We start from the raw sequence: 13,788 nt of genomic DNA, 5'->3' as shown, positions 1-13,788 counted from the left end.
AGACAAAATCCTATACGTCAGCCTCAAGGAGAATTACTCCTCCACAGTAGAAGCGAAAAAGGATATATGGACCCAGTCACTTCTGGATGCTTTCGCAACCTGACAGGTTCTCCAGAATTTTGGGCAGCAGTGAAGAGGTTCAAACCATCAAATGGATGCCCCCCCCCCAACTGCCTCCCCCTTGAGAGATGGAACCAATATTACGCGGGAGTGTATCCCCCCAGAATTTACTTCACTTCAGAGATACCAGCTTACTCAGTATGGGAACTGGACAAAGAAATCGTTCTGGATGAACTGGAACTCAGTCTGAGAAATCTGAAGAACAGGAAATCCCCTGGAGCTGATGGCATCCCCAACGAAATCCTCAAAAACCTTCCTCAAGAATGGAAATCCCAACTTCTCCTCCTCTTCAACTCCGTACTCACCCTCGAGCAGGTCCCGCCCGCCTGGTCCCGAGTCATCATGACCATGATCTTCAAAAAGGGCGACCGTGAAGATCCAGCAAATTACAGGGGTATCGCACTCGGAAACACAATGACTAAGTTATTCACTGAAATTATCAGGAGAAGACTCGAAAGTTGGGTCGAAGAGGCTGGCCTTCTTCCTGAGTCTCAGCAAGGTTTCCGGAGAGGCCGCAGTTATACAGACGCTATTTTTTCTCTCTTCACGGCTATCCACCTCCAATTACGTCTGGATAAGCGAGAAGTCTACGCAGTCCTTGTAGATTTTAAAAAGGCTTTCGACAGTATCCCACACGAAAATTTGTGGCGAAAGCTGAGAGATATTGGAGTAAGCTCCAAGGTTATCAACATTCTCATCTCCCTGTACTCCCAGGCAAATGTCCAAATCAGGAGCCAAGGTCAACTCTCCAACATGTTTGAAGTGACGGAAGGTGTCCTGCAAGGGGAAACCCTTAGCCCGCTGCTTTTCCTACTGTACATCTCTGACTTCGAAAGCTTTTTCAGATCCAGGGGCTGCAGCGGGATCAACCTAAACGGACGCTCGGACATCCTGATGCAGCTTTTCGCTGATGATGCGGTATTCCTGGCTGATACCCACGTTCGCCTTGGCAAAATTCTAGAGACCTTCCACGCTTACTGCTCCGACCAAGATCTTGCTGTAAATACGTCTAAAAACCAGATTTTAACTCTGACGAAAGCGGGCATTCCAAGGCGCATAAACGTCAATTTCACCAAATACAACGGGACACCTCTCCAGCAAGTCCATTCCTACACCTACCTTGGTATCCGTATTTCTACCACCGCCAGATTCAAAACACCTGCGCAAAATGCCATTCAAAAGGCCAAAGCGGCATCCCTGAGCACCTTGGCCATTATCAACAGATCCAAATGCGATAGCTGGGCTTCATATTTGAAACTTTTCGACAGCATGGTTGCTACGACTCTCTTGTATGCTGCCCCGGCGTGGGCCATTGATGCCTGGGAGGACATCGAGGTTATCCAGACTGATTTTTTCAAACGTCTCCTCTCTCTTCCAAGAGGTACTGCTCACTGGGCTGTGAGGATGGAATCTGGTCAAACCCATCTAGCCCTCAGATCCATGAAGCAAACCTGAAAATTCCAGAATTCTCCGAATGGACGACGAGCGTATACCAAAGATATGTATAACTAGACTGAGAGAACTGCTGGTGAACATGGAGGGGACATCCCCCTACAACTGGCTGTCGTACTTAAAAAGCTTGCTTACTCTTGTGGAAGCACCGGACCTCCTAGACAACCTCGATCCTGATGTTTGGGAAGCCCACACCGAGACGATCTTCAACAGGTTTGAATACCACCTCAGAGTACTGGACTACCAAAAGTACCTGATTTCCTCCTCCCTCCAACTCCCTATTACCAGATACTTGTATGACCCTGTCCCCCCCTACCTGTACTTGCGTCTCCCCCTCCAATTGAAGAGATCCCTAGCCCAGTTGAGACTAGCCAACCTCCATCACTGTAGATTCTCATTTATAGATGGTAACTCAAAAGTAAACCCCAACCTCCTCTGTTCCTTCTGCCTCTCGCAAGGCTCCTATGCCTTCGAAACGGTCTCCCACATCCTTATCAAATGCCCCTTGTACTCACCCCTCAGATCCCATTACTTAGCCAAATATATTGAAAACTACTTAGGTATCCTCCAGGTTGATCAAATTTCCCTGACTTTGTTATGTACAGATAATCATAGAACGATGAAAGACATTCTTTACTTTGCCAACCAATGTTTCAACTTGCGAGAAAAAACTATCGTTTTTTAATCTGCGATTTCAACCTGAAGTGAATCTATTCCCTTTTAAACTTATCGTTCTTTCTCTGTTCCCAGCTTTTTAATCCACCACGACCATGCCCTTGAGCTGACTCTGTCGAATATCTTCCAATATATTATCACAAACAACTTATAACTCAACTACCTCCCCTGAATCCATTGTTCTCTCCAAACAACCAAACAAACTTACAAACAATCTCACAAATGATATGCATCCTAGTCTGTAAGGCATATCTCAAATTTCCTTTTATATACGATCTTTAACCTTATAAGTAATCTTATTCACTTGTTACTAAAAAGAAAAAAAAAACACACATATCTTGTAAACCCCCCTTGCTATAGGAGGATCTTCTCTCCTTAGAAGCAATAAATAATAAAATAAAAAAATGAAAAAATTATTTATACTCGATCCAATGGAAGCAAATCACCAAAGAATGGAAACTTTTTCTGAACTAAATGACGACATTTTAGAAATTACCGACAATATAATACGAAAAAATAATATTTTCGCAAAATCATATGTCATAATGAAGGAAGAAATTGAAAAACTAAATAAAAAATCAAAAAAAAAAGAAACCAATTCCAGAGGTATCAATGCCATTCATACCAAAAAAAGGAATCAATGCACGCCGATATAATCCACAAAAATGTAATGAGGTTGCAGCCATTTTTACAATGACGGCTGATGGAGATATCCCGGATACATGCGTTACAATTCGTAATCAATCCACCAATAAATTACAGTATGTAAGTTCAATGGACCCAAAAGTTGAACCATGGATCTATCCATTATTCTATCCATATGGAACATTGGGTTGGCACTGAGATTTAAAGCGCATCGATAGTACAAGAAGAATTGCAACAGCTGCATATGTTAAAAATTTAATTGCTATCAGTGACACATTCAATCCAATTCTACATGGTGGATGACTTTTCTAACAATGGATTGTAGACAATTATGTTAAGATTGAGCGAGATAGAATTCAATACTGTCGTGATCAACAAAAAAATCTTCGCGCTGAAAGTTATCAAAGAGTTTTAGATCATCTACAAACAAAAGTTCGAGAAACAAATGGAACAATTGCAAAGATGATTATTCTTCCATCAACTTTCATTGGCTATTGTAAGAAAATATGGAAAACCAGATTTATTCATCACAATGACGTGTAACCCAAATTGGAAGGAAATACGTGAAAATTTAAAATTTAACCAGCAACCGTCCGACCGTCCAGATTTAGTAGCACGAGTGTTCAACTTGAAAGTAAAAGCATTAATTCATGAAATAACGAAAAAAAAAATATTTGGAAAAGTTCAAGCCTACGTATATGTCATCGAATTTCAAAAAAGAGGCTTACCACACATACATTTATTAGTGACGCTCCAATGAAATCATAAAATAGCATGTCCCGAAACCATCGATAAATTCATATCAGCTGAAATACCAAATCTCCAGAAAAAACCGAAATTATTTGGCATAGTAACTCAGAACATGATACACGGACCATGTGGGGACTGGTGTTTACAAAATGGCAGATGCTCAAAAAAATTTCCGAAGAAATTCAATGAAAAAACTATTTTGGATGAAAATGAACATGCATTCTATAAACGATGTAATACTGGAGAATACTATGAACGCCCAAATGGTTACGTGATAAATAATCGCTTCGTTGTTCCATATTCACCTATCCTACTTTATAAATTCAACTGTCATATCAACTTAGAAATCGTATCAAGTATCAAGTCCGTAAAATACTTATTCAAGTATGTTTACAAAGGTCATGATGCAGCAACACTTCATATTCACGGAGCAGCAGCAAATATAACGGAAATAGTACATGATGAAATCAAGGAACATATAGAGGCAAGATATGTCGGACCAGTTGAAGCGTGTTGGAGGATTTTCGGAAAAACATTACAAGAAAAAAGTCATCCAGTTATTAGATTACCAATTCATCTGCCAAATCAACAAAATTTAACAATCAACCCAGATCAGGAAAATACAACGTTGGATACAATTGTAGAACAAAAGAATATGCTGTTGGATTACTTTTGCCTGAATATTCGAGACATAAATGCAAAGAATTATTTATACGTTGACATTCCATCCCATTACACCTTTGTAAAAAGCAAACGAAACGGAACGTATGTTGGTCCATGGACTAAACGAAAAGCACAATTCAACAGTATCGGTCGAATGTATTCTGTCAATCCATCACAAATAGAATTATATCATTTACGGTTATTACTTTTGATGGTAAAAGGAGCAAAAAATTTCGCAGAATTGAGGACAGTAAATGGCAATCTACAATCTTCGTTCACTGAAGCTTGTATCTGTTTAGGACTCATTGCTGATGATTATGAATGGAGCAGAGCTATGTGTGAAGCTGTAATATGGATGATGCCGTAACAATTACGAAGATTGTTCGTTCGAATTCTTGTCCACTGCCAACCCCTAACCCGGAAAACCTTTGGGAGGAATTTAAAACTTCAGTGTCGGAAGATTTTTCTTACAACTATAATCTGCATCATAAAAAGGCAGAACAAAAAACTCTTCAACAAATTGCATATTTTTTACAAGAAGAAGGAAAAAATATGAATAATTATCCATCTTTACCACAAGATATAGATGAAGAAATGCAAATAATTGATGAAGAATATATCGAAAAAATGGAAAAACGAGGAGCCTCATATTATCAGAAACTTAATGAAGATCAACGCATGATTGTCAATAAAATTTTGGAATGTTTACATCAAGATAATAACCAAATCAATCGATTATTTTTCATCGATGGACCTGGAGGATCAGGAAAAACATTCATTTATATCACGTTATGGTATTTAATTATTAGTCAGAAAAAGAAAGTAAACATGATGGCATTCACTGGAATTGCTGCAACCTTATTACCTCAAGGAAAAACTGTACATAAAACATTTGGTCTGCCGGTTCCTTTATACTCAGATTCTACGTGTTCCATTAAATTAGGAACAAAAGAAGCCAACGATCTCAAAGATACTGATATCTTCATTTGGGATGAAGCACCAATGGCTCCGCGTTATGCATTAGAAGTATTTGACAGACTGTTACAAGATATCATGGGTAGTACCTCACCATTTGGGGGCAAAATCATTGTCCTAGGAGGTGATTTTCGTCAATTACTTCCTGTAAATATTCGGAGCACACGAGGGGAAACAGTTAATTTATCAATCAAATTCAGTGTTCTTTGGAGACTGTTCACAATATTTTCATTAATAAAGAACATGAGGACATTGGCTGAAGAGATTGAATTTACAAAATTTCTATTAGATGTTGGTAATGGTGATTTGAATGACGACGAAGACAACCTAGATTCACCAACTCACAGTCTTGATACGAGTGATATTGATATCGCACAAGATATCTATAGAAGTTTATTAGAACAGCGAAATTTCAAAGGAGCTGCTAAATGTGCCATTCTAGCAGCAAGAAATGTAGATGTGGATGAAATTAATAAACAAGTTGTAGAATTACTAGATATAGCTACGGAACGGATCTACACGAGCGTAGACAGTACCGAAAATTGTAACACCAATGACGAAATTAACGTGGATTTGGTTCCTGAGTATTTGAATTCATTAGCTCCAGCCGGACTTCCACCATACGAGTTACGCGTACGACAATATTCTATTGTCATGTTAATAAGGAATCTGAGCATCAATGATGGTCTTCGCACTGGAACTCGCCTTCTTATTCTGGAACTCGGAATAAACCTGTTACGCTGCGAAATTTTGACTGGGGACAAAACGGGAGACATCGTCTTTTTGAATCGAATTACGCTAAGTTGTGAAAATATATATCCGTTCACTTTTACGAGAAGACAATTTCCAATAAAATTGGCATTTGCAATAACGATTAATAAATCCCAAGGGCAAACATTCGACAAAATTGGAATTGATTTACGAAAGGATGTATTCAACCATGGCCAACTCTATGTCGCTCTCTCTCGAGTTAGATCTTGGGATTCATTAAAAATTTACGTTGGGAGGCAACGGCCGACTCGCAAAGTAAAAAATTATGTATACCAAGAATTATATGGTTAGCAGTAAAACCCAAATTGAACTGAATCGGCAACAATACCACGAGACTGAATTCTCAATCATAACCATTTTCGAATTGATAATGACAAAAAGTTAATCCATTTCTTAGATAGTTTCATGAATAAAGCATTAAAGCTCACTATTTCATAAACAATACACGGAATAAATTTCAATATATATTTAAATGAATGAAAATTATTGAATGGGTGTGCCTCAGTCTTAAAATATTTTTCAATTGATTGATTAATTCGATTTCTTTTTCTGAATGTCACTCATTCACATCATTCGAATTGTTTTTTTGTGAAAATTTTTTATAATAAAATCAGACAATACATACATTGGATTAATGCAACCTATGATTTCATCGTTTAAGCTCTCAGCAATTCTATGAGGAGCAGTGAACAACAAAAGCCGAAATGGTTCACAATAAGAGAACCAGCCAATGTTAAGATCGTGAAATTGAAGATGACTTATGGAATAAAGGACAATGTAATGGATATTGGGACATCTTCGCTCTCCCCTTTTTGTTTTAGAGCATCTCTTTCGAACAAATCTATCCATATGTGAGGGCTCTAAGAATTGCTGAAGAGGAAGGATACTTAAATGAATTTCTCCAATAGAGAATGAAAGACATACTTACACAGAAGAGGCAAACCGAAAAAATGGGCAAGTAGAATTAAATCACTTCCAATCTTTTACTTCTCCTCCTCAGATTTTGATTCTGTTCTGTTTTTATTATTATTGCAAGAAAACTTCCACGAATTCGTAAAAGGTATTAGAAGTTTACTCGACATAAGTTTTTCAGAAATTGAAATTATCTTAATGACATTACTTAAAGTCAAATCCTATTCTCTCTTGTATTTTCCGTCTGGGTTTTGAAAGAGAATATGGGTTGAAGGCCCCAGATAACTGAAATATCAATTGAGCTCATATATAGGAAAATCGTAATTTTTAGTGCTTTTTGGCAATAATCATATTTCAAATAATATTATACTCGAATTGCTATTTCCGTTGCTTTCAACAGGGTTGTCTATAATTGTAATTATGAAATTTGTATTTTATAATATAAAGATGTCATGATGTTTGTAAATTTAATAGAAAAATTGAAAACTATAGAGAATGTTTTCTTTTAAGCCAAAACATGCACTCCTTTTTTTGCATGTGTAATTTCATTTTTTTTTTAATTTTTTAATTAATTATTTGTTTAAAAACAATTCCATGCTCCTTTTTCTTTCACCACACACCGTAAAATACGCGCGAAGCGCGCGGTTATACCTAGTGTATGGAAAATTGTAGACAGACCTATCTGTAATCAAAATGGTCAGAAAGCTAATATCATTGATTCGAGATGGATATTTAAACGCAAGTTAGAAGCGACAGGCAAGACACGTCATAAAGCAAGATTAGTAATTCGAGGTTTTTAAAGATCGAAATGTTTACGAACTAAGAGAAACTTATGCTCCAGTATCCAGAATGCACTTGGTCAGTGACGTATTTACTATTATCAATAAATACAACTTAGATACATGTCAATTGAACGTTAAAACAGCGTTTTTGAATGGTGAGATTGACGAGGAAATTTACATGGAAATCCCTGAAGGGACTCCACATTCTGATCTGGAAAGAGAAACTAAAGTTTGTAAGCTTGAGAAGTCTCTCTATGGACTTCGAATTAGTCCCAAACGATGGAACAAGAAATCCACTGAAGTAGCCTTTAGTGTAGGAATTCCAAACTCTGATCTAGAGCCTTGCTTATTCACTTGGAGGCATAAGGATAAATTCTTAATTTTATTGTTATATGTAGATGACATTATTATGGCGAGTAATGACAAAGTTAAGCTGGATGAGGTTAAATCAGCTCTGAGTTCAGAATTTGAAATGACTAGTCTAGGTGAGCCACAAGAATTTTTAAATATCTCAATAAAACGAGATCAAGAGAACAGAGTATTAAAATTGAATCAGGAAAGATACGTTCAGAAATTATTAATTAAATACGGGTTTGAAAATTCACATCCTCAGAGAACTCCAATGTTAACTACACAGGCATCTAATCATGAGCGCAAACTGAGAGAATCAGACATTGCGGGTGAGATTTATGTTATGACCGATGAGAGAATGAATTGTCCATACAGAGAAGTAGTAGGTAGCTTACTATATCTAGCAGGTACGACTAGACCAGACATTTCCTACGCGGTCAATGTGTTGAGCGGACACCAGGTGAGTCCAACAGACGAGGATTGAAAAATGGTGAAGAGAGTACTAAGGTATTTGAGAGGTACTACTGCTCTAGGTCTGAGATATGCTGGTGAGACTGATGTGATTGAAGCATATTCAGATGCTAGCTTTGCTGATTGCAAAGGATCACTGACTACGTGTGATTTTGTAATTAAACTGTTTGGTGATTCAATTATTTGGAGAAATCATAAACAGTCTTATGTAGCCCTATCTACTTGTCAAGCAGAATATGTTGCAATGAGCGAAGCAAGTCAAGAGATGTTGTCTATTTTTAATTCTCTGAAATTAATATTTCCACCCCAGTTGCTTATGACATTGTGGTGCGATAATAAGGAAGCGACGAGTAGTGCAGAAGTAAGTGGGGGAAATAAATTAAGACATATTGTAGATATCAAAGCCCATCACATTAAAGAATGTGTGAAACTCAATCTGATAAAAGTAAACTGGATCAGTTCCAGAGATCAAATAGCTGACGTGTTTACGAAACCTCTAGCATTTGAACTGCACAAGGGCCAAGTTGACAAAATAATGAATGTAAATATCTAATTATTGTCTTACTGTCTGTTTAGTGAAAAAGAGTACGTAAACTTGATGATGGTCTTATATGGGGGAGGACTCAGAAGCAGTCGGGAGGGAGTGTTGGAATATGGCTCCAGCTCCTGGTCCTAATACAACATTATCTACAGTATAAGACTAAGATATCTGTATAAGCTAAGAGGGGAATGAGATCGTGTGCATGCACAAATCTCATCCCAGGCCGGTTGCGGCGTGTGTGCTATACATTCCTGTACGAGACGTGTTGGACGCTGGACGCGAGGAGAGAGACGTGCCTTATAATAAACTTTCAATAACGAATACAGTGTGTTAATTTATTGTATCCCAATCCCGAATAATCTATCAAATACTAACATCCATCAGAATTCATTCCACAATATTCCCAAATATCTCAATAACTTAAATAAAGTAATCCCAACAACGAGATTCTATTCGCAACCGAATTAAAATAAATTAATTTGAACAAGCTATGAGACCCCTATAAAATTGGAACATTTTGAACGGAAAATCGTTCAAAAACAAATGCCAATGCGAACGAACACGAACGGGAGTTTCAAAAAATTCGATATGTCACGATTCAAAGGAAAAATGATTTATTGGGCGGACAAGATCTCATCTCAAAACTAAAATCATACAAATCCAATCCAAAGTCTCTCACGAGATGTAACTCGAAAAAACTTTAACATGCACCCGAGACGCCAAAGATCAGGGCTCCTGCCCTTACAAAATCAAAATAAATTAGCCACCACGCTCACCAGAGTCCAGACACGAAACAACTCGAAAACCCAAAGAATTCCCGGCTGCATGGCTATGATCCAAACGTCCCAATAAATCCCGGAATCCCGATGAACCAGAGACCCAAAAGGCACGCCAAAGGCCCACATGGCTTCCCAAAACGGCCTCTTACGAAAATCGGACAGACATGCGAAACAACCGCACTCTGTCACTACCAGAACCGAAGTCATCGCCTGAATTATTACAGGTATCAGCGCGAACATCAATTGCACGGCAATAAATTCTATTGGCCCCCGCAATATGACTATTAAACCCGAATTATCATTGGGCCCCGAAACTCACGCTTGCGCTCTATTAATTTTACACCTGCGCGTAAACAAAACACATTGAATAATTAATTATTTCAACGGAACTAAATTCCGAATAACGAATTTGATCATTTCATCAACTCATAAATCATAAGTTCACCCCTCCGGCTACATTCAATAAATTAAGCGATGTCCAAAACGTGATCCAATTCAATTCAACGGCATCGCAAGACCCAAATGGTAGTGCTGTCCCTCTCTGACGTAGACTCGCATCCATTGTCCCAAAATGTCCTGTAACTTAGCGCCGTAGGCTCTCGGTTAATTATGGAAGCTTTACGTGACCCAGTAATTACTCCAGATTCCATCGATGTCAGCAGGAAATATGACAGTGGCGAAATTCTCTCGATGTCTCTCGAAGTCCACCGAGCGTGGGGGAATTTCATACAAAAATTTATACAAAAATGAGTCAATACAATATAATCACTCTCATCAGTGACTCTCGTTGTTGGAAGGTTTAACTTCAAGTCTGGTGGTGACTAAACTAATAACCGGCAAACCAGGTGATGGTCTACACAAAACCATGAAATGATTTGGAACGAAAATAGCACGTTACAGAATACATACATTCCATATAATGACTATATCTGATTATATCTGATTATAATGATTATATCTGCGATATAGGAATACACTTCTTTCTTTATGCTATTATCGCACACTCCGGTCAAAAATTTACTTTTATCCAAATTTTTCCATTCATCTTGGAATCTCTTGAAAATTCAAAAGCTGTTTTGAGTAACAGATTCAAGAATATGATGGCGGCATGTCAAATGCAAAAGCAAATTACTGTAAATAATTGTAAACTGTTCTCGCTTATCCTCTCCCAGTTCCTCTGTCTAATCTTGCAATACCGAGTGGTTGATGCCATACGTGACCTGACACCAAAACTGGAACTCGATCAATTTTTTCGAATTTATTTTCTGGTGCTGACTGCTGTTTACCATCCCAGTGTACAGTAAGGATATGGCACGATCTTTTCTCTCCGTTATTTCCAATTATTTTAGTCAGCGCCTCCCGATGTATTCATTGATTCAAACGGAGACCTTCGCGGCTCAAATGTACGTCTTTAAGAGGTATACCGAGAGATGTCAAAGTAACAGCTATCACACGTGCCGCCCGAGTCAAAAAATTGATAGTTCCGAATCTTCCTTGTGTCTTCCAAGTCGCTCCGATTTCTCAATAATTCGTTAACAACAGCCGAAGATACAGAGAAGACCACAGTCGTCTCATCTTCGACGGTCATAAAAAAGAGGACGACAAAAGTCGTTCAAAGATCGCTCCTATATTGTAGTTATTGGACTCATGAAGATCGAAGAAGATTTGAGGAAGAAAAGAATCGTTCCTATTTATGACGCGTGGAGCAACACAGATCTTCCTTCGGTCACTACTATTAAAATACAAGTTAATGATATATGAAAATTTACGAAACCTAATTGAACTTAATTGATTCCTTGGATTTTCATGGAGCTATGATACATTACAATAAAGTCTCGATAGAACATTCATAAATTTTGAGTGATTTGGGACAATTTTGTCCAACAATATTAGTTTCTGATCGTAGTCTACCGATGAAATTTTCATACATTTCGAGTATTTTAGTAGAATTTTCTATATTAACTATTAGTTTTCGAGATTTGAAAAGTTGAAAAGTTGATTAATTCACACTAGAAGATTATTTTCAACAACTCTTTTTTAAAAAAACTTATTTTTACGTTTTCATTGGATTTCACTGCTGTAATTTTGAATTCATTCGAGAAGAGAGGTTCCCAGAATACGGCGTGGCCTGCTAATTTACATCCCAATTTTCTGGTTTTTCATAGAAATCTGTAAAAAAAGTATTCATTTAAGTACAAGGCATAATCCATAGTTGGGCAAGTTTGAATGGAAAGTCCAAGTGAAAAGTAAAAATACAATAATATTCAAGAATGTTTCCCAATTCTTAGCGTCAATGTTTGGCACAATTTTAGTTTAAAATCTACAGAGCTATTCCAACTGTTTTTCTGTTTCTACATGGGAAATCCGTGAGAAGTATTTTTGAAATTGGAATAATGTTACAATGACACAGATGATGATGCCAAAATCTGATTGTTCACAAAAGTCAATGGGGAATGCAAAAATGGAAGCCTCCTTATTTGGTGAACTATACGGACTGCAATTTCGACATTTTAAACGAGTTTTCATGTAGAAAATCGATACATTCTTGACTTATTCAGAAGTTTTCGTATTTTATCCATTCACACTATTCAACTTATAGTTCTTTGGGAAAACCTGAATAATAAATAATTATCCAAATAATGCAAGTCGATAGGTTGAACAACCATTGATCAGTCGTCTTGAAGCTCTTTGAATTGTTGGAATTCACTAATTATATGAATTAAAAAATTATTAATTGATATTCTCAGACACTCACCTTTCAATTTTGATACTCTGAAGCCGTTTGTTTTCCAGTACTTCTCTACCTTTCACGTTGATCGTATTCAGCATTCTCACTTTAATCCCTTCGCAACATACACCTCACTAGGGATACTCTATTTTCTTCTTTTTTTGACAATGCAATCGTAGATATTTTATAAAATACTCACAAGAACAAAAAGGAATAAAGACGGAAAGCAATGAAGCAGTCCGTGCTGTAGTCAGGTGAATACTGAGCCTCCAAGTAGTTTTTCTTTGCTATATTTTCGTTTAAATACTATAATTAGTGGCATGGGAAATATATCTAATCCCCTCCCCCCTTGCGATCCTCATGCTCCTACCTCTTTTCATAAAAAAAAGGGAAAAACACCTGAGAAAGAATGAAGTACCCTTCCATCTCCATGAACCATTTTATGGTGGTCCCTTCACCATTAGAGTTCACTGGTTCCGGGCTGAGTGTTGGAGATAACAATTTGAAGATCCATCTTGTCTGAATTATTAAAAACTTACGAAATTTACTTTGCTGGTATCATCTTTAATGATTTTTAATTGAAAAATTTTTTTTTTCTCAAAAAATTGATAATTTACCAATTTTTTAGATGGACAATTTCATGCCAGATGTATTATATCTACGTCATAATCGGTTTTCTCAATAAGATTTTGTCAATGTAATATTTATTTCAATCTTACTAAAAAAAATTCCAAGTGCCACTGATGAGTAAAATTTTTCAAACTCTAGAATAAAATTGTTCCAAGTCCCCAAACTTTTGAATACTTGAGCGACAATAGAAAGATACCAGTCTTCATATAAATATTTTGGATTTAATCATAAAATTTTCATGACTTTATTGCGCCTCCGACCCTTCTACCTGCATAATGGACCCTAAATGTTGGGAAGACGTGGACAACCGGTAGTCTAGTCAAATTAGACGCAAAAATGGCATAACTGGGAAATTATTTCACCGGGGATGAAAAAATATCAATTCGATAGATGAAAATGTTTTAAATAACATCAAAATCATCAAAAATAGATCGGTGCAGAAAATATATTAAAAAATTAAAAACGAACGATTTTTTTGGGGGTTAATGACAAAAACATTCGTAGTTTCGACCAAACTCAATGGATTGGAAAAAAAATACGCAA

The 13,788-nt window shown here is 37.1% G+C and overlaps 1 protein-coding gene across 1 annotated transcript; it reads left to right on the top strand.

Moving 5' to 3' along the window:
- Positions 1 to 462: 462 nt before the first annotated feature.
- On the top strand, positions 463 to 1,575 carry LOC107043490. The gene has a single exon (XM_015265024.1). The coding sequence runs from the start codon at positions 463 to 465 to the stop codon at positions 1,573 to 1,575; it is 1,113 nt and encodes a 370-aa protein (XP_015120510.1).
- The last annotated feature ends 12,213 nt before the right edge of the window (positions 1,576 to 13,788 follow it).

This window comes from Diachasma alloeum, unplaced genomic scaffold (genome assembly GCF_001412515.2).
Source record: "Diachasma alloeum isolate Michigan unplaced genomic scaffold, Dall2.0 Dall_scaffold_00589, whole genome shotgun sequence".
Lineage (NCBI taxonomy): Eukaryota > Metazoa > Arthropoda > Insecta > Hymenoptera > Braconidae > Diachasma > Diachasma alloeum.
Note: the sequence above shows the minus strand (reverse complement) of the source record. Positions and strands in the feature narration are given on the sequence as shown.

Excerpts from the sequence above, each read along its gene's own strand:
- LOC107043490 (XM_015265024.1), top strand. The coding sequence starts at position 463 with ATGACCATGATCTTCAAAAAGGGCGACCGTGAAGATCCAGCAAATTAC.